This window comes from Elaeis guineensis, chromosome 3 (genome assembly GCF_000442705.2).
Source record: "Elaeis guineensis isolate ETL-2024a chromosome 3, EG11, whole genome shotgun sequence".
In the NCBI taxonomy this organism is placed as follows: Eukaryota; Viridiplantae; Streptophyta; class Magnoliopsida; order Arecales; family Arecaceae; genus Elaeis; species Elaeis guineensis.
The window spans coordinates 127,281,136-127,303,976 of record NC_025995.2 but is presented as its reverse complement, the minus strand read 5'-3'; the positions used below and the strand labels follow the sequence as shown (position 1 = coordinate 127,303,976).

General features: G+C 39.6%; 1 protein-coding gene and 1 pseudogene across 1 annotated transcript; both read right to left on the bottom strand.

Annotated features, from left to right (window-relative positions):
- Positions 1 to 9,722: 9,722 nt before the first annotated feature.
- Positions 9,723 to 11,364, bottom strand: LOC140856362 (zinc finger BED domain-containing protein RICESLEEPER 2-like; annotated as a pseudogene).
- Positions 11,365 to 19,967: 8,603 nt separating this feature from the next.
- LOC105035687 (caffeoylshikimate esterase) lies at positions 19,968 to 21,302 on the bottom strand. The gene has a single exon (XM_010911334.4). It carries the CDS (start codon positions 21,161 to 21,163, stop codon positions 20,135 to 20,137), a length of 1,029 nt encoding a protein of 342 aa, XP_010909636.1. The 5' UTR covers positions 21,164 to 21,302; the 3' UTR covers positions 19,968 to 20,134.
- Between the last annotated feature and the right edge of the window lie 1,539 nt (positions 21,303 to 22,841).

Sequence of the window (22,841 nt, the reverse complement as noted above, 5' to 3'; positions counted from 1 at the left end):
CAAATAGAGCTAAAAGATTTAAGACCAAAATAGCTGAATCGAATACTTTGAGGAGTGACTTGACTGATACTGGCATTAAACAGCACCTGAGCTGACAGCAGCTCTTTCAACTCCAAAACCCTGAAGCTCCACAGAGTTGCTATCTCTTGCTCCAGGCTCTTATCCATTGAAGGTTCTTTTAACGCGGCCTCCCGAGGTTCGTCCCAAGTGAAAAAATTTTAATCTTCGCCCGATGTCTGTGAGATGAAGAGAAACCTCAACTTCCAACCATGCATGGTAGAAGGCATATCCGAAAATATCAAGCGAAAGCCATCTTCTTCCATGGAGTTACGTACCACCACCCGCACGAGTCTGGATATCGCTTGAGGCTGAAGAAAAAATGAAAGAATATGGCATTTGACGCAATCCCAGCTAGCAAGCATAACATAGTGAAGCCGCAAATATGTCGCCATGCATTCAATACCACCATACACAGTGATATCTCAAAATATTTGGGGAGTGCCATAAAAAAGGGGTGAAGAAGAAGCCTCAGCTCAGCTCGAAAGCACTCCTTGTAGAAGCCTATATATCCCAAAGACGGAAGGCAAACTCGATCAACCGGTCTCGAAACTTCAAGTTGGAATATGAGAGGTATTTAATATTGCTCGTACAGCACAATTATATTCCGCTCCATCAACTCTGATTTGAAGTCTAGCGGCGCAAAGTCAGGTTCCATGGTGGCCATCTCTCTCACTTGTGCAGGAAAACCACAAAAGGATGAAGGAGAGAAGAACTCACAGTGAAAGGAGAAAATCAAAATTTTAATTGTAAGGTCCATGTCTCGTTCTATATAAGGATTTTAAATTGTCTTAGACCTTAATGGGACCTCCAAAAGCTGTCTCCCATCGACTCATTAATTGTAGAAGACGTGTATTGACAGAAAACTGACGTATGCACGACACGTGGAGACTGCGAATGAACGTGATTGCTGTTGCCGATATGGTAGTTAATGCTAATGGTAGGTGAATCACACTTTACGCTATTTTCGGAGGAATATGTGCAGACATGCTCCAATCCCTCCCACATGGATGCAATTCGAATTTCAGTCTCTTCAAAATCTGTATGATGGGTATGAAATTTTATTTCAGATCGGAATAAGAATTACAATCTCTATTACACTTGTAATTCTAACTACAGCTAAAGCCAGTTGGAGCCAGCTTGGATTTTTACCTTAACTTGAGCTCGACTCTTGCCTTGCTTGAATCACAGCACAGGCTAGGTATTCGCCTGGGCTATTTACTCTAATCAAGTTTTGTAGTTACAACTAGGGGTCGAGAATGTGTTAAAGACTTTGACTCATATTTGAAAGCATGATTCTTATTCATCAAAAGAAGAGAAATACATCGGATCTGTGGAGATTCTATTACAAGATCAGGGGTCTCGGATCACAAAAAAAAAAGAAGAAGAAGGCATAAATGACTTCTCATGGGGATTGCCAGAGCTGTCGTCTGTGGGATGATATTCCTCGATGTTGATGACGCCTTTGGTCCAGACAGCTACGTCAATCTTATCCATCTCATCTGAAAAGTAGGACGTCATTATAAATCTCGATCGATTATCCGACGACACCGCCTGTAAATCTTCGTCCAAGCAATCGACTTGAAGATGCTTGATGAGGTCTGGAAAAAGGTGCACCTGGATAATGGACTTGCACTTCTTGAAGCCTACGAAGAATGCTACTTTGTAAGCTTTGGCTATAATCTTAGCTCCTTCTCTCTCCAGCTGCTTTCTTTTGCTTTTAGCATGTTTGAGTAAAATCTCTTGATCTATAAATTTGCCTCAGAGAAGCTTATGATTTACCTTTCTCTCTTTCAACCTCTTCTTCAGGTGCTCCACCTTCGGTCAGGTCTCCTAAATTTTTGAGAGCAGCTTTGAGGAGGCCTAAACTTTTCTGAAAGTGAAGCACCCGTCTCCTCAAAGAGCTCTCTCTCCTCGGCTTGTCCCTTCGGAGATTCTAGCCCTTTTGGACGAACCACCGTTGGGGCTCCTTTGAGGGTGAGTTTCAAGACAAGGAGAATCTCTTCTTGCTTCAAGTGATGTCCTCAGATGCTCTAGGTCATCACAATTCCAGCGACAGTCTCTCTCAGCCTCAGACCTTTGCCTCTTAAAAATTTTAATCCTCCTCTTAAGGTCTTCAACCTTCCTGTCCGTCCTAGATTTCTATTGTTTGAGGGCCTCATCTATTTTTTGGCATGCCGCAGTTTTTTGTCTCAATGGAGAATCAACTCCTGAGCCTCCTGAAGAGCCTTCTTGTAAAGCTGAGCTCCTTGACCAGCTCAATATTATCTCTCTCTAGATGTTCTAATCGGTACTTAAGTAAATCGATCTCTTCTTTCTCCATCGTCAGAACATCGAGGTTGGAACTAATAAAGCTCGTCAAACATTGACCTACATGTGTAAGGAATTTTAAGGCGTCAGTAGATTGCTTCTCCCCCTTTTGTTCGTTGAGGAATAACCTTTCGACTGGTAGTAGGAGGTTCCTCAAGTATTCCACCACGGATTGGAGGATCTCTCCTATGGATGGAATACGAGACGTCGGATTTAAGTGTCCCATATGAGCAGTGGATGCAAAAAAGTGCCCAGCAGGAGTCGCCATCTCTAGAGATCCCCCAATTTCCATCTTTGTGGTCAGATCTTTCTCTGGATTGTCAACCGCCTCTTTCATTCACACTTCCTCAATCAGATCTTTTTCAAAGCGTCCCTGGACGCTCATCTCCGATGTCATCTCCGTCGGTACCCCACTGATCGAAACTTTCTCTGGAGAATCCTACATCATGGCTTCTAAAAGTAGGGCCGTGGGTTCAATAGTAGGAGCGATATGTTCTTCTTTCCTGACCGTGAATCCTATTTCAGCAACTGAAACAACAACCTACCTCCTACGAGTCAGAATTTGCTCAAGTCTCTTCACACACTGTGAATCCATTTTACTCTAAAGAATCATGATAAACAGTCAGCATAAAAAGATCTGTGACTATCTATGCCTTCAAAATACAAATTTAAAGGAGGAAGAAAATGAAAAGCTACCACAAAATGATTAAAATCTTGAAGAGACCGTCGTCCGAATGGTCTCATCAGCTATATCCATTCGCGTTAGTCGCATTAAGCTGACGTCATCCATTTTAAATGCAATAGAAGCAGTCGTGAAGGTAGAAGCATGTGGCATTAGATCCAAGGTCCTTTAGGAGTACTCCTTTCATCTGATCCTCAGACTCAGGAGTAGGGGGATAATGTTACCGTGATTATTGTGAGCACCTCGGATCAGCGCTATATCATAACACATGTCAAGCTCTCAAATCATCAATACAACTGTCGACCACCGTATGAGCTGAGAAGTCTATCTCCATGCGGAGCTGAGGCATCTCCGAGATCTGATCTGTATATGAGCTACTCAGTCGACTTATCTCTTCGACGTATGCGATAACTGTCTATCCCGAATAGATAAGATTTGGCATAACCATCTCTCCTGATCTCACGAAAGCGATTAAGGGCTGAATTATCTCATCCAATTTGACATGTCTAACGGTCCAGCAATCTCGGGATCGTACAATCTCATAGCTAACAATCCAGCTGTCTGACATTCTTCTATATAAGCAACCAGAGTTCCGAAGACCCAGATAAGTTCAATCGAATCTCTCTCAAAGAACCCATTGCTGCTCCCTTATTTTTTATTTTTCTAACTTGAGCACTAGAGAGTCCTCGTCGGAGCCACAACCTTCAGTTTGGGACTTGTTTTGCAGGTCACTCCAACACCAGCAATACCGCACAAGGTTTTCAGGTGTTCGTCTTCGGATCCTGATCGATTAAAGCAGCAATATTACCTATGTAATGTATCAAATACTTTCTTTGTGTAGGAAGTTATAACTTGACTACAGGATGTCATAATACGGCTACGAAAAGTCATATTTTTTTCAAAAAAGGAGGAGCATTTTCGTCATTCAAAATTTCAAACAAGAAAGTAGATCTCCAAGTATTAAATGCATGTTGGAAAGCATCGTAATTTTTAATGATGAAAATGTCTTTCTTTCTTTATAATTTTTAAAAGAAAAATTATGACATTCTGTGTAGAAAGTCATAATTTGACCGTAAGATGTCATAATTTTTTATAAGAAGAAAGATATTTTCGTCATTCAAAATTTTAAACGAAAAGTAGAATTGCAGATATTAAATATGCGTTGGAAAGAGATGACTATATGGTCCAATCAAATAATGCGATGTATTTTTTCTCTATTATATATAGTGTACAAAAAAATTTTCCACTGCAATTTTATTAGGGCAACTGCCCGATCATCCACAAACCACAACTGTTCCTCTGGCAGGTCAAGAGGCCAATTCCGTCCTCGTTGCCGATCTGGCTCGGCTCTTGTCCAAGAACTCGGCCTTGGGCTAGGACTCAAATTTGGCAGGTATCGCCGAGCATGAGACAGCCCGCCGGGTGACTGGGAGCAATGATGGAAAGCTGCCAAACAATGGAAAGAGCGCCCAACGACCACGGATTTAAGCAAAATAAAGTGTACGGGCGGATGCAATAGCTCAGTATTAACTACTATTTGAAAGAATTAATTGCTATATATTATCTAAAGTACTCAAGATTGACAAATTATGTGTAAACTGACAAAACAAGGAAGCTTAGCTGTCATTCTCTTTGCTTGTGCTAAGAAAGTTAGAAGCCCTGTAGTTCTTATTTTGAATAGGATTGAAATCCTAGATGCAAGTATTGGATCCAGTAATTTGTCTTGCCCTGTTTGACTGGGTTAGGCGGAAACTTGAAGACCTATCCGCTTAGAAGATTATACACTATTAGGTTGGCCTTTCGAAGATAGATCCTATGTGCCTTTCTTGTTATTTTATTTTATTGTCCTACATAAGTAATTTGAAGGAAAATTCAAAATTTGAAGTTATGATACCAAGGAAATGGGGGTAGCGGCGCTATCCAGCGAGAACACTTGTCAAAATGCTGTAGTGACATATTCAAGCGGTTACCAAAACAAATGTGGTAGTGGAAGATATATCAAATACCAACTTGTAAAAGAAAATGAAGATCAAAAGAAGAATGAAAGAACCAGCCTAGATTTATCCTTTTTTGTTCTTTCTTTTTCTTAGTATAGGTGGCATTCCGATGGTTCACATTCTTGATATTGAAAGATAGCAACCAATGGCCCATCTACTGGAGCTATACTCTCGTGCCCCTAAGGTGATGGCCTGGATCAGATGGCTGCTAGGAGATGAGCGGTTTGTTAGTCTGTTACATGATGCTTGATTGGTAAATCTTTCCTGGCTTGGTAGTCGACCTTCATTAGTACAGAGATTGATGATAGGATGATGGTTTGGGATCTGATCCTCCTGAGAGAGGCAGGGATGCCGTTTTGGTGGCCTACCTATTTGGGATCAGCTTTTTAAGATAATTTTTTTCTCAAGCTCTCTTTATCCATGGAGACAGACATGTGAGGATCTGGAGGGCCTCCTCCAATCTTAAGGTGATAGTGAGAGACCTCTATGATCTATATAGGAGGGAGACGACCAAGAGGATGGATGGGGATGGATCAAGAGGTTGAGCGCTCATCCCCAAGTCCGCCTCTTTATTTGGAAAGTGGCTTGGGACCGTCTTCCCGCTAGGGCAATCTTAAGGAATAGGAGTGTGGACCTTCTCATCATTTGCCTTGGCATTGGGTTGGAGGAGACCGTGGGCCATGTTCTCTTATAGTGCTTGTGTGCAGTATAGATGCGGCAAAGAACTACCTTCCGAACCTAACCCACTCCATGACACCAATCCAGCTCTTCCAAGAGATACTGCAGAGGAGTGTTGGTGGTGAGACTTTCAGATCAACTAGCATTAGTGTAGCTTATATTGCGCATCACATTTGGCTGGTCATGAATATTCCAGTCTTCGAATCCAAGAGAGCTCTAACCCTGGCTACAGAGATTATTCAGTTGTCTACTAGCTTGATCTTAACAGTCTGAGATACCTGAAACTCCTCTTCTATTCTTGTAGCGACTCGTACGGTGTTCATTATTTGGGAGCCCCTCAACCTCGGACTTTGTCAAGATTAATTTTGATGGTAGCATATCTGAGTAAAGGAGAAGCTAGATTTATAATCTAAAGCCCAAACTCAAGGCTTATCGTAGTAGGGGGAGCCACCTAGTAGATATCACTGTTTTTAGGGTGGAGCTTCGAGCAGCTTGGGCAGATATTATGTATGTGAAGTGAATCTTGGGGGATTGCATCATCATTAAGAGAGACTCTACAATTGGTATATGCTGGTTGTGGGGACAGACCGGGACAACTCAAGTCCATCCATTAGTATGGAGAGTGCTGAAAGGGTGTCTTTTTCTGGACATTTGGTATATTTATTGGGAGGTGAATAATGTAGCAGATTGAGTTATCTTTTTTGTTGTTGAGCATTTCGACGAAGTTTTGTGGATGAATGCCTATAGTGCCCTTTTGTCATTTTGTAATGTATTATTTTTTTTGTTTTTGTGATTGTATTCATATTAGGTTTATTGGATTAACTCGTCTTGTTGGGAGAGGGAAAAAAAAAAAAAAAAAAGGAGAGGAGAGGAGGATAGCAACCGGTGGTTTGCTTACCTGATCATCCACTCCAATCATGAATTTGTCCTCTCTTCCCATCCAATTTTAGAAAAGATCGCATCCGTCTCCTTCACCGAGGTGGGATCCACTCTGATTGAGGCCTTCACTGGCATCTTGAATCATGATAGGATGTGTGGGTCTCACTGTCAGGATGATTGAGGATTTTTTTAATATTAATTTTTTAATATTTATTTTTTATTCTATTTCTTTTCTAACCTCAAAATATCATAGTTTGGATGAGATGGTGCAAATGTGATGAAACCACATGTTTAACATGCGGCTTCAAATGAGATGAATAAAAAATTTAAAATTTAAATTTAAAATTAAAACTATATGTTGAATGCGTAGTTTTATTTTTTAGATGAAATCGTATTTTTAAGATGCAGTTTTTTTTTTTTTCATTCCCATGCTTTTTTTTTTAAATTTTCAGAGGCACGAGTGGGGGCTTCATTGGGATCGGGGAGGGAGGGCAAGAGGGGCGTAGATTGGCTAGGGGGTAGTGGTCAGGCAATGGGTGCAGTGGGGTGCGGCACCGGGAGGAGAGGTGGCGGGTGCGGGTGTAGCGATCGAGAGAGGGCAGAGAGGGTTGCAGGATAGGGCATGTGCTTTTGTGTTCACACGAACAGCCGTCGAGGCCTTAGGGGGAGGGAGGGGTGTAATGGTTGCACAGAGCCGGAGGTGGACGGTAGATGCGACGCAAACGGCGGTAGGGCAAGGATGCAGTGGGTGTGATGCAGACCGCTGTGGTGGATGCCCCGTGAGGGGAGAGCGTGGTGAAACGGGCATGGGGTTACGGCGGGTGCCTCATGACGGCGAAGTGGCACTAGGATGCGGGTGGCGCACCAGAAGGTGGTGGGTGCGAGTCGACCGTCGATAGGGAAAGATCGAGAATTGATCGGGAGGGTGGGACGAAGGAAAAAGAGAAATAAGGAGAAAAAAAGATAATAAATTATTTTTATTTTATTAATAATAAAATATTATTATTTAATAAATAATAAAATATTTTACTAATCAAACAGTAATATTTTTATTAATAAAATAATAATATTTATTATTAATTAAATATTTAAATATTAATCTATATATATATATATATATATATATATATATACGGATCAGCTGTGCAGTACATGAATGATGGCCGTGCCGTGATTGCAAGACTAAATCTCTCCTGAGCGAATAAAGAGAAAAGGCTGTACTTATTTATTTATTTATTTATTTTGATAAAAATTTACTTATTTACTTACTTAGTTTGTGGGTTTATTTACCTACTAAATAATCATTGGTGTTGTTTTTTAATATAAAAAACATGATTTGTAGAACTGGAAGCAACAACATTTTGTGACGTGCAACGGTTAGAATCTGCCCTCTCTTTCGAAGCGGTTGACCAAATCTGTAGTGTTAGTTGGGATGCCGCTCGTTTTATCGAACGGTTTGTCCTTTTGGTTTGCAGAGGAGGCATCGGCTGGCTACCAGAGAGAGAGAGTCCATCCGCACCCTTCATACTCGTTTCGGAGAGATGGGGCTGGTCAGGTAATGTGACGGAGGATTGGTTGGCTGTTTGCTGTTGGAAGCAGACAGCGGACGGTTTGAGAGAGAGTTGTTGCCTCCACGGTGCGGGCGTTCTACGCGCTCACCTTCGCGCGACGTGGGTGTGATGCCATTTGGTGGGAAAGAGTGGGGGTTAATCATTACGATCTCATATGATGCCAGACGTGGCAACGCTTTCCTAACACCTGAAAAAATGGACCCTAAGTAGGCAGAAAAATTTTAAATCTGTGTGCATGTAAAATTTAGATTATAAATAAAAATGATAATTAGATCGAATCAAATCATAAATAAATTAAATTAAATATTAATTGAATCAAAAAATATTAAATTTATTTTATTTATTAAATAGATCCGATTTTCATATCTGAATCTAATCTATTTAATAAATAGATCATCCGATATGATTCATTTAATCTATTTATTAAATAATTAATCTGTTTAACCGATCCGACACAATTCATTTAATATATTTATCATTTAATCTGTTTATTAGATGAACAATATATTTAATCGATCCGACCCAAACTATTTAACATGTTTTTAAATAAGACAAACATTACAATTCACAAACCGCCAACATATTTAATTTCAGACAAAATATACCATTTTAAACTGAAAACACATTATCCTTAAAGTAGAACAAATGCTGCCACTATTTAACATATGATCACTTTAAATAATATAAAGTATGAAGAGAAAATCTGCTCAATAAAAAAAAAACTTGCCAGCCAGATAAGTAATCATAATGATTTTAAGTCCAATCTCATATCATACATGAAAGTATGAAACCTACAATATCCTATTGTAGAATATAAAATGCATGTATCAGAATATTAAGTTTAATATGTTATTGTAAATAACATAAGAACATACTCCCAAAGAATATATTCCTAAATTATATCCTAGTAATGACAAAGAAGATAGCAATAGTAGTACATATAGAAAATTCAAATATGATACAATATTAACTCTAAACCAAACCCCATCACTAACCATATGTTCAGATTAAATAGGTAGTAGCAGCCTAAGAAGCTAGCTTTTATGAGTTTCAATAATTAATCAGAGAGGTCTGGGGCTCATGTTGTCTATCATCATAGTTCATAGAGGTTCGGGACTGATTTGTTAGAATGAACTCATCCTGATTCCTGCAAAAAAAATTTGTATTTTAGCAATATTCAATTGAGTACAAAATATTAATAGAGAAAGAGTAAAAAATACAAACATATAGTGCAACTTTAAACACATGGATCTGCTAATCTAGATTCTCATCCATCTTAAGAATGATAATAAGATTGCTACAACTGAAAAACATTAGAATAGTAAAAAATAGAAAAAGAAGATCCATGCATATCTAGAAGAGGAAAATAAGACTCAGATCTGATAATTAATCCACAGTTAAATCAAAATGGATACAATCAGTTGCCTATAAAAGAAGACCATCCAAAATTGTTGCCACTAGAAATAGTTAAGTCATCAAATATATATCCAAAAATCATCATAGCCTCCATAATAAAAATCTTAAAACAATCTCAAAATTACTTAAAATTCAAACAAATACCTAAAATTCCAAACAAAGTCAACATAACAATATCCATTGTTCTTAGTCAAATAAAAATCAAAAAAAAATCCTAAACAAAACACAATATAACAAGATAATATATCCAAAAGATATAAACAACACAATCTAAAAAAGAATGCATAACAATGATTCATCTCATTTTGGATTGGGATCAATATTGATCGAGTCTGGAGTTGATTGGACTTTATTAATGGAACTGGAGTTCATGACATCTTCTACAATCTCATCTAACTCGATTTTCAAAATATTTATATTGAAAGATTATAATAGTTAATAATAAACTCATTCAAAAAATATAATAGCAATATAATGATTAAATTATATACCTTTCTTTTCAAATATCCAATCTCGAGTATAAATCACGGTCTCACCGATATCTGATTTAAGTAAACTACGATAATTATTAAGTATTTGCCCACCAATACTAAAAACAGATTCAGAGGTAACTATAGATATTGGAATAATTAAAATATCATGTGCCATGAGAGAAAGATGAGGATATCGAAAATGATTGACTTTCTAAAATTCAAGGATGTCTAAATTGGATTTCCTACCAACTCTTCACTCATCTAAGTATAATTCTAATTCAGACTTCTGTGCAGTAATCACAAATTTAAAACTTTCAAATGTATCAAAATTTTATATTATTATAAAAATAAAATAAGTTATTTATTAGAACTAGTATCATGTACAAGATAATAAATTTATTTTGATAAATAAAAATTTATATTACTTTAAAAATATATGCTTTTCTACATGGTTCAGAAGTCTCACAAGAAATATCACTATCAATATCTGCATCAGTTGATGTACCAATAGCTGAAGTTTTAGAAAAAGAAACTGTATACTAATTGAAGAGAGAAAATATGCAATCATAGATGCAGATGGTCTCGATACAGCCATATTCATATAACTTTCTATAACAATACTTCACAAACTAAAATTTATATTGAGGATCTAAAATAACTATCATGGTCAAGATTAAACAATGATTTGATCAATATTTTTTAAATTTTTTATACATTTGTCATGCTATTCGTTGCATGAAAGTATCTACACTTTCCATCTCTTATCTTAAAGTGAGCTCACTCAAAAAAATATGAGAAAAGTATAAATTTACTGTAGTATATTTAACTCCAGAAAATATAAAAGTAGAATCATAGAACAGACCCAACAACTTGTTAATCTTCACAATTTTATCCCACTCTTTTTCAGATGGACAATGCTTATAATTGGAGTCACTTAATTTCAAATGACAAAACATACAATGATAAGCAAGAGTACTGTCTAGCATCAAAAAAGTTAAATTTTATCTTGTGGGAACATCTTATCTTAAACCTTTTTTACTTTTCAAAGATATTTGTCTAACATATTTCAAAAATTTTTATTTTCTAACTTATGAATCTCTCACATATTTAACACTTTTAGAAATCTTATAAATTGATTCATCTATCTCCTTTAATTTCTCTTGTATAATTAAATTAAGAATATGAGCACAACATCGAATATGAAAGAACTCACCATTTAAGTAAAGTATGTTTTTCAAATTAAGTTGAATCTTTAACATATCAATAAAAATATTATTTACTGATGCATTATCCAATGTCATACAAAATAACTATTTTTCAATCCACCAATCAATTAACAAACCATAGATCATTTCACACAAAGATATGCCATTGTATAGAGGAGGTATGAAACGAAAGTTAAGAACTTTATTTTGCAACACCCATTTTTTATCAATAAAATGGGTGGTTAAATATAAATACCCATCAGTGGTAATAGAGGTTCATAAATCTAAAGTCAAGCTTATCCTAGTAAAAATTAAGTGTAGTCATAATAATTTTTTTTTTTTATATATAATTTTAGCATATCTGTCTTAACAGTATTCTTTGATACTAACTTGACATTCTCACAAACATAAACAAATAAAGATCTAGTACCTTCATACTCAACAAATTGAAATGATAGATCATGCTTGATAATTGCATATGTCAATAATTCATAAAATTTTTTTGGATTAAATTTATTATACTACATTGATATGGATCCTTGAGATTTTGATAAAATCATCTACCCACATCATGATTCTTCTTACAATTTTCTATATATCGTTTCAAATTTTCAGTCCCAACCTTACCACCAAAATGATATTTCATACCACACTTGATGCATTTGTATTTTTTTATTGCTTCATTTATTTAAAAAAATTGATAAACAGGTGAAGTTAACTTTCTTTTATGTTTATTAGTGAAATCACCAATTGTAGCTATATTTGAAGCTACAGGTACTGATTCATTGGCATCATCATCATCACTTCCTAGATCTAAATTGATGCCAGGCTCTTTATCCATCTACATCATATAATAAAAGCTTATATTAACTATCAAAAAATTAAAAACAGTTAAAACATCAAAGAAAGGAAGAGAAAGTGGAGGCTCAAATTTAGTATTTCATCTATAACTAAATCAAGACAACAACATTAATTGGTTGCCTGTAGAAGAAGCCCATCCAAAGTTATTATTGTTAGAAATAGTTGAATAAGCAAAAAGATATTTCAAAATTGTCATAGCCTCCCTACACAAATTTTTAAAAAAATCTCTGCACATAAGCTATACCGAACACTTTGACATTCAGCACAAAAAATAGAAATTAAAAAATTCTCAAGATATCAAGAAATCAGCAACCTATACTCTGAATTACAGCATTAAAAAAAATAGCAAAGCTTTAAATATGCACTAAGATAAATTTTGGAATATACCAGCAAATCAATCAATGCTCACATTCGAAAAACTTGAGACCACTTTTTTTTCCCAACCTCGGCGTGCTGTTCCATAACAGTAGCACCACCCCAAGCCTAATCCAAAATAAATAAATAAATAGAGGATTTCCACTTATTTGGAAGCACCCACATGAAGGTGGAAGAAAATAAAATAAACAAAAATTGGCTTCAAATAATGGAGAATGTAAGTTATATCAGGTGAATGGCTATACAGCAATCAATTCTGGATCATAGCAATATCCTTTGCTGATGGAAATAAAAGCAATATACCCTAAGACGAAAATAAAGAAAACTGCTGGTCTCCAACTAAAAAAACCCCAAAAAGATCAGAAAATCAGCAGATCCGAACAAAACCCAAGACATCAGGAAAAATTTCAAAATAATTTACTATACAAAACCTCAAGATATCAACAGATCCCAAAATAATTTACTGAATAAAATCTCGAGAAAACAGTCAAAAAATCGGATAAAAACATCATATTTGTAAGAAAAAATATAAATCCGAATAAAAACAAGCACATATCGAAACAAAACAAAAATATAAGATGCTCTCACTTGAAAGTGAAATAGAGAAAAGAAGAGGTGGTGAAGGTGGCAAAAGGTGCAAGAATGATACTAGCCAATATAATCGTGAATAGAGAGGGGCTGATAGTGGACAGCCACCTACTACCGACAGTGGGAAGGATGGTGGGGCATCCTCGATCGAGAGGGATGTCGAGAATAAGATAGGATGGAATTAAAAACCCTAGAGGCTAGAGCATCGAAAAGAGGGAAGTGATGAATGGCAGAACTAGCCGAATGGTGAACGAATGGAATGAATAATCCCTAAAGCTCTTATTCCTTAAAGCCCTAAGTATAACGAGTTAAACAGGTAACAATCTAACATGACGCAACCTGATCTATTTATGAAACAGGTTAAATGGGTCAGCTATCTGAAATTTGAATTCGATCCGATTATTAAACAGGTTAAACAGATCGACCTGTTTATAATTCAAATCCATTTAGTCCAAATCCAAACTTATTTAAGGTGGATCGAATAAAGATCGGATTGATGGATCGGGTAGATTTTTGCCACCCCTAATTGTAGCTGCTTTCATGTAGAGACCGGCAACCTTGCAATGTTTACTCATGCTCTTGAGAAAATAAAAATCCCTTTTAATTTGAGCAACAAATCAATTTTTTTTTAAAAAAAATTCAATATAACATCTGATTTTTTTATCATAACATAGTCCAACTTTTGTACCTCCATCATAAATAATCACCATGTGATATCATATGATAGCAACATATTCATTATTCCGATAGAAAATAAAGAAGGGTGGGAGAAGAAGGATGAGAAAAGATAAAGAGAGGAGGAGCCTAATTGCATATAGAAAAAGGATGAGAAAAGATAAAAGAGTAGACGAAGATAGGGGAACTTTTGAAGCAAAAGTTCAATGGTTTTAAGGATGAACTCTGGTCAAGGCTTCATCCAAATCTCCAGGCAGAACTCTAGAAAAAGTCAATTCATCTACTATAACTGTGGTTTGAGAGTTCTTTTGAAGGCCTTAATTATGGACCACAACTAGTCCTAGATGGTGGTTCTAGACATGATCCATGTATGAGGTAAGGAGCTTAATTTGCTAATTTCTAACTAATTTTTCATCTCTATCTTCTCATCGACTCTTTTAATTTGCTATTGGAGGTAAGAAAATGATGTAGATTCTTCTAATAGCATGATCCTCTATAATAACTATGTACAAGAAAGTTGGTTAACAAGTTGATATAGATAAACAAGAATCTGGAGAGTGGGATCCAAACCTATAGAGCAAGAAGAAAGTGCTTAGCATGGTGTTTACTTGATTCTTAGATGGTCATAAAGGGTGCGTAGGCACTAAAATAGAGTGTGGGAAAGTGGGATGCTGAGATCAGTATGAAAGGCTTCACTTCATAAGCACCTAAAAATGAAGCAATCAGAAGAAAGGGCAAAGTGAAATGTATTTCAACTTTTAAAAGCTAGGCGTATGTATTTTAAACTATTAGTCCCTTAGTGTTTCTAGCGTAATCTTTTTAGATCTTTCTCCAACTTATTAAAAATGTAAATAGTATGGCTCGGATTCGACATATAACAGAATCACATCTACTAGCTTGGCCAGTTGATGACCGAGTAACACATGCATGGAGCATGCAATCAATGCCCAGAACAATTTCCGAGTGAACAGTACAGGTGGTGATAGCTTGGCATGATCTCTAGGCGTCAAATGAGGAAGGATGTATCTAACCATCCGAGAATCTCATGACCAGATCGCGATGAATTCTCATACTCTGTTCTAAATAAACCAAGACAACGGAATTCAGGTAAGAGCCTTTCATCTGGCTCATAGCTTATAGATCGTACTTCAACTTTCATTTCCTTCTTAATCTGTTCCACCAAAACTCTATTTGATTTAATTAAACATCTGAGGATTGCACGTTGAACAAATTCCAGTAATCTCTTGATCACCTTGTTTATCTATAGGTCTAATCCCACATGTGCTAACCAACCCAACTAAGCCGACCAATCTCATTCACCAGCACCAACTCGATCAATTCGAGCTTTGCACGGCAACAGTAATGAATGAGAATATTTGCTATTTTATGCTAGCCCCATCCTTATCTCTCAGACTAGAACGATATATTATAATATTTTTGATATCATAAAATCATATTTTCGCTGCCAAAGAATGTTACTAAGATGACATAAGGTAACAAAGAGTTTGGATATTGTCAAAAAAAATGTTTAAAATATGTGATGCAACATGAGGGTTTGGGTCCACTCTAATTGAGGCCTTCATTAATATAAGGATCTAATTTTCAATCACCACCACTGGATGTGTACCGGTTTAGGTCTCATTACATGATGACGGTCATTGTGCAATACATGGATACTTGTGGTTGTCAGATTAAATTTCTTCTGAACTGAAGAGAATCCTGACAAAGCAGTGTAATTATATATATATAATTAGTTTTGTGAATACATGTAACATAATCGTTCGTATAGTTATTATATTTTAGTTTACAGATATTTTGTTTCTTAATATAAAGAAAATGATTTGTAGTACTGGAAGTATTTTAACATTTTATGACGTGTAACGGTTAGAATCTGCATCTCCTTGTAGCAGTGCATACCGTCCATCAGCTAAGCACCAGAGAGAGAGAGAGAGAGAGAGTCAAGCATCTATCCACACCGTTGATACTAAGTTTGAGGAGATGGGGCTTGTCATCATTGATTGGCTGTTTGCTGTTGGAGGCAGATGGCGGCTGTTTTTTTTTTTTTTTTAGGTAAAAAGATAGCAGACAGTTTGAGAAAGTCCAACAAACTCGAAAACGTTCAAACGAAGGAGATACATATGAAAGAAGGTCGAAATGAACAGCACGATGCACGAGACAGTGACGGGCTGATGGTGGTGCTGTCGGGCCTGATGGAGACGTGCGCATGCAGGCATGTGTAGCCTAGCCCACGGGCGGATCCAGCACACGTTGGCAACCCAGCATCCCTGTGCGGTCTACCATAGACCGTGGGGTGCTGGGCGGTCCATGAGACTGGCGTGGATCGAACACACGGTCCACGTACGGTTCAAGATATTTTTTGTACGATTCGACGATCCAGATCATAGTCGATCACGATCAGATGGCTGAGATTGATTTCGAGTTTGATCATATGATCAGTGGCCCTGATGTGCGCAATCGAATGGCTCTGGTGTGAGCCGGTCACGATTGGACGGCCATGGGTGATTCTAGGCTTAATTAGGACTCTGTTTCCAAGTGTAACAGTATTTTAGAGTTTCTGGAGTCTATAAAACTCCAATTGACGAGTCGTCAATTGCGTTGGAAAGCTGGTGACATTCTGGAGGTGTAGAAAAGCTTTAACAGAGGTTTCAAAAAGCTTTTGTGAGGGTTTTAAAGTTTTTTCTTAAGAGATTCTTGTACAAGGGATGAGTAGTGATTCTTCTTGTATTGATTTTGTTTTATTCTCTCATAGTGAAGCTTGCATGCCCCATAGAGGTAGGCTTGAGGCCGATCCAAATATTTGTATTATATTTTTTATTTTATTTTTTTTTTCTATTGCACCGTGTGGTACTGGATCCTGGCGCAACAATTGGTATCAGAGCAAGGTGGTGCCAGAGCGTAGGTTGCAGTGATGGTGAATGAGATAGAAGATGGAGAAGACAAGCACAATTAAGATGGAGATTAATAAATTTGATGGAAAGAGCAATTTTTTCTTGTGATAGGGAAGGGTGAAAGATGTGCTGATCCAGCAAGGATTGATCGATATTCTCTTATACGACGAGAAGCCAACTACCATGGAGGTGCAGAATTGGAAGAGGCTCCAGATGCAGGTGATGAGTATGATCCGCTTGTACCTAGTGGATGAGGTGATGATCCATGTGCTTGGCGAGACTTTTCTGACGATGCTGTGGTCGAAGCTCGAGGAGTTGTACATGACGAAGTCTTTCACCAACACTCTCTTTCTCTGGAGGCAGTTCTACCAATTGTGGATGACTGAGGGATAGAGTGTATAGGAGCATCTCAGCCACTTCCAGAAGATCCTCACCAACCTCCTTAGCGTTGGCGAGAAAGTTGAGGAGAAGACCAGGGTGCTGGTCTTGCTAGCGTCATTCCTTTCTTCGTATGAGTCCTTGGTGACTGCTTTTCTAGTAGAGAAGAGCACCATCAAGATGGACGAGGTCACCACAATGATTATCCAAAATGAGGTTCTTAGGTGGGAGAATCCAGCTTCGAGCTCAGATGGCAGCTCAGCTTTGGTGGTTTCTGGAGGAGTAGAAGGTGGCAGATAAAACGACAGGAGATTGCGGCGAGGGCGATCCAAGTTTAGGATGAGGAACTTGAGCAAGACCAGATATTACCGGTGTGATGAGTTGGGGCATCTAGCCAGAGATTACTCTCAACTTAGGGATCGGATGAGGGTTACTGCAGCGACGGCCAGTAGCGACTTAGAGGGTAATGCCTTGGAGATATCTGAAGAGGTATCTACTTCTTTCCAACAGTAGATTTTAGATTCTGCATGCACCTATCATGTATGTTACAGAGAGGAGCTGTTTGACTCTCTAGAGAGCAGTGAGGGCATTATTTATCTATTGAATGGATCAAGTTGTGCGATCAAAGGTATCGGGATGGTCAGCTAGAGGACACATGATGATGCAATGAGGAGATTGGGAGAGGTCCGATACATATCTAATTTCAAGCGAAATCTAATCTCACTGAGCAAACTAGATTCGAGAGGCTATAAGATAATAGTTGATGGAGGAATTCTAAAAGTGCTGCGTGGCGATAAGAATGTTCTGAAGGAAAAAAAGAGGATGAGAGGACATTACTACCTAGTAGGGAGCCTAGTGCGAGGTGGAGCTTCAGGAGCCAGGAGGAACCAAGAGCGAGGTGGAGCTCCAGATGGAGATGGATCGGGCAATAGACAGGAGACTCGGAAGGACGAGAGGTAATGTCATAGGGTGAGATTCTTATTGCCGCAGGATGATATCTCGAGCAGATCTTTGGTCAGAGTAGACATAGCCTATGACGAAGGTAGGATCGAGCGGCCTGGCTCGACTCCTATGTTTATCCATCAATGAGAAGCAGGCATGCCCTAGGGCGTGGGAGTGAGACAGATCACAGGCTCTTAGAGATAGATAAAGATCGAATATGAGTCGAGGTGGAGATTGTTAGGAAATACGTCTCAAAATTCGATCCATATTGAGCCCACAACAAGGTCCAAGACAATGAACGGAGTCCAACGAGCTCAAGAACAGCCCCAAACGGAGTCCAAACGGAGTTCAAACGGAGAAAATATGTACAAAAAAATATTGGAGCGAGCGGCATGGCGCACAAGGCGGCGGCTGTCAGTGGAGGCCGGCGGTGGAGCTGCTGAGCCCAGTGGAGATGCACGCTCGCAGACGTGCGAGGCCCAATGTGTGGGCGGGCCCAACATGGGCGCATGCATGGGCTGGCCCAGCACGCGCAGGCGACCCAGTGCCCCTGTGTGGTCCACCTTGGACCGCGGGGCGCTAGGCTGTCCTTGGGACCGGCGTGGACCGAACACGCGGTCCATACGCGATTCAGGATGTTTTTTATGCATCCGACGGTCCAGATTGCAGCCGATCATGATCGGACGATTGAGATTAATTCTGAGTTTGATCAGATAATCAGTAGCTCTGATGTGCACGATTGGATGGTTTTGGTGCGAGCCGGTCATGATCGGACGGTCATGGATGATTTTAAACTTGATTGAGACTTTTTTTCCTAATGTAACAGTGTTTTGGAATTTATAAAACTCCGATTGATGAGCCGTCAGTTGCATTGGGAAGCTGGTGACATCTTGAAGGTACAGAAAAGCTTCAACAGAAATTTCAGAGAGCTTTTGTGAGAATTTTGAGATTTTTTCTTGAAAGATTTTGTATAAGAGATGAGTGGTGAGTTTCTTTTGTATTGATTTTGTTTTATTCTCTCATAGTGAAGCTTGTACGTCCTGTGAAGATAGGTTTGAAGCCGATCTACGTATTTGTATTATATTTCTTGTTTTGTTTTTTCTTTTTTCTTACTGCATCGTGTGGTACTAGATCCTAGCGCAACAGAAACAATGGAAATCAAGACAAAAGCAGGAGATAATAGTATACTAATAAAGCATAGAAGATATACTGAACACAGAGCAGGAGATAATAGTGTACTAATAAAGCATAGAAGAGATACTTAACACAGAATGACAAAATTCAAAAGACTGTCCTGCTGCAAAGCTCCAAATGACCCTCAAAAACATATTTGTTGTATGTGTTAGACAATGCAAGAGGAAACTAGCATAATCAGAGAAGTGTGCTTCTTGATAAAGGCTGAAGCATATGAAGATGATGAAAAAAATTTTCAGCTAGCAGTAGACGCAAAAAGTCTATCATATCAGATAGAGTGTGACAGACCACAGTTATGCCGGCTGAAGGTGCGGCCGCTTTCTTGAGGAGTCGTTGGCTCTACAGCGTGGGAGTTCCTTTGCACACCTCATGGTGTGATGTCATTTCCTTGGACAATTATATAAGGTCAAACAATGGTTGGTTGACGCTGTAAATCTGTACATCTTTCGGAACTCTTTCGTATCTGCTATTCTAAGCCTTTCTTGCCACCAAAAAATACTGATGGTTAATGTACCCAAAAAAAAAAAAAGTGGTGGTTGGTCATTAATAATTATATATTGCCAGACGTGGTGACGCTCTCCTATCAAGGACCAGCGTAGAGGACAGGAAAAAAAAAAATGTCAACTTAAAAATTAAAAAAATATAAGTAACGTGCAGTCGAAAGTTGGCGGTAGGCGGTCAACCCGAGAACAAGGATAACTTCCGCATATGATGCCAACTCGCCAACAGCTCAGATCTAAAATATAAATAATCCAGCGAGAATGGTGTATTCCTCCATTTAAAAAGAACAAGTGCCATTTATATTATATTATTAAATTTATTAGAAGTACAGCGACTTGTATCCAATCAGATGATTAATTAATTAATCGGGACCCATCCTCGTAGGAGTCGTGCTCAACGAGTGCGAGATCCATCCAACCGCCGTGAGTTGCTGGCCGCTCTAATTAATGGGTTGGCATGTCGACCAGCTGATTCTTATCACCATTGCCGCCGCCGTCGGCGTTGGGGTAGCGGCGGACGCGCTCGTCGATCCAGGCGCACATGTCGGCGAGGACGCGCTGGGCGTTCTCCTCCGGCTCCCCCTGGATGAGCGAGTGGTACATCCCGTCGTAGAGGATGAGGGCCTTGTCCTCGCTCGAGGCCTTGTCGTACAGCATCTGCGACCCGGTGGGGGAGGTGACACCGTCGTCGGTGCCGTGGACGGTGAGGAAGGGGGCGGTCACCTTGTCGAAGTTGGCCTGGAAGTAGTCGCAGATCCGGGCGAGCTCGCGCATGGTGCCCACCCGGGGCCTCCCCGTGTAGCGCCGCGGGTTGGAGGCGATGATCCGGAGGCGCTCCGGGTCCTTGATGGCCTTCCCCACCATCTTGTTGTCCGGCATCGCCTGCCACGTATCGGCCAGGCCGAAGAGGAGGCCGTAGAGGAAGAGGCGGACGCGGGAGGGCTTCATGTCGTCCGGGATGACGAAGAGCGGCGCGGAGAAGATGAGCCCCGTCCAGACGCCCGGCTCCGGTGTGCGAAGGTACAAAAGGAGGGTGACCGCGCCGCCCATGGACTCGCCGAAGAGGAAGGCCGGCAGGGACGGATGCTCACGGCGAACGGAGAGGAAGAAGGAGAGGGATGCCGCGGCGACGGACTCCATGTCGCCGAGGTAGCAGCGGACGCCGTCTGAGCGGCCGTGGCCGAGGACGTCGGCGCAGTAGACTTTGTAGCCCCAGGTGGCGTAAGCGATGGCGATCTTCTGGAAGAACCAGCCGGTGTCGGAGCCGTAACCGTGGGTCATGAAGACGAGCGCCTTCACGGGGAGGAGCTCGCCGGTGGTGCGGTCGATGGGGTGGAAGGACTGGGTGAAGAGGCGGCCGTGCGGGGTGGCGAAGTAGGACTGATCGTTGCGCACTCCCTGCGACGCGTAGTACTCCTCCTCCCCTGGGTTGTCGCCCCAGAAGAAGCGCGGCACCGCCGACTGCGACCCCATCGCGATGCTTGCGCGATGAGGAGACGAGAGACTTGCAAACAATGAAACAAAAAAGCCGGGTGGAGGGGGGAACAGCCAACTGGCGGTCTATTTATACATAATATATCCTCAAAGAAGAAACATTTTATTTGATGGAAGTCGGAAGACGGGGAATGAGACCGGTTTTTGCCAATTAACCTCGGTTAATTTGTGGCGTGCGGAGTTGGGTGAGGGGTTGGTGAAGTAGACCGGGGGATTGTTATTTTTATATAACATAAAGATAAATGATACTTCGAGTTTTTTTTTGATAGAATGGATTATTCATATGATTTTTGTGTGAATATATTCAAAAAAGTCAAAAAAATAAAATATCCCTTTGTGGTCCAGAGATCTTGCCTGCTTCCATCCGAGGCGGTAGAAAAAAATTAAAGATTACTCGAATGTATAACGAATCTATCAGATCAGGGTTCTCTGACAGTCAAAACGATGCATCCGCTTTTCGTTGCAGAGAAGAGAATGGGATTGTAATTTAGTCACTTCGATGAAGTTAATGGGGCTTGTTGTTTATTTGTTCACAAAGCACTTCTGATTAAAATGGAAGACATAAATACAGTTCTCACATCTATGTCCTGATAAATGAGAGGGATGTACAAGGTATAAAGTGGAGCGGGCATGAATGCAGATTAGGATCATCAATTTGAGGAGCTCTTTTCGCCTACTCAATAAGCTAATGATTGACATAATTTGATGATAACATCTCACCTAATCCACCAAACCTAGTTTAATCTTGCATGTTCTCATTTCTAATTATTTTTTAACCATGTTTGTCCTTGCAATAGAAGAGAACTTTACAAGTGAGGATCTTGATAAAATGCTTAGTGACATACCTCGGTCATGTCATATGGTAGAGAACACTAGCGGTTGGTGATGCCAAAACCCCATCTGATGATTTGAAGGGCATCGATTAATCTGCATGGTCGATGAACAGACACTGATATGCATATAAAAAGAAAAAGATGGAAGATTGCTGGAGTTGATTATATATTCGACCTGTGGCCCCCGGATGCTTAAGTTGCAAACAGGATTTTGAAGAGCAACAAAGAAAAACAAGAACACTTGGAATAAAGTAGGGTGTATGGTATCATACTGTCATGCCATATGCATATTATAACCTAAGCTTTTTTAATTGAACAAGCATCTTTGTACCATTAGATTTGGATTCTAAAATCTAGAATAGAACTAACTTTTCAATTTTCCTTATTTGGATTAATCTAGAAATTTGAAGCCTAATAAAATAAATTTTTCTCAGTCCTATATGTCAGCTCATATTTGGTAGATTGGAGTTGGAATCCCTTTTCCATTTTTAGTAATGGGGATGGAAATAAGCATAGATCTTTTGCGGTGCAACACAGTGTACGGTACATTTTTATGGTTTACTATTCTAGCCATCCATCACAAACAACACGTGCATGGGTGTGAGCCATGCATATAGAGAGTGGGTTGCGGCCGGTAAGAAAGAACTTGGGCCGTCCATTGTGTCTTCCCGCCTGGCAAGAGACCGGAAACTGGGTCCCAACAAGTTGGTGAGCCGACCTCCAAAGCTTGACTCACGGTTCACGGCAAAAACTAAGGACCCCAACACCCTGCAGCGCAGATTACTCGTCCAGTATGACGGCATTCCTGACATGCTCCACGTCAT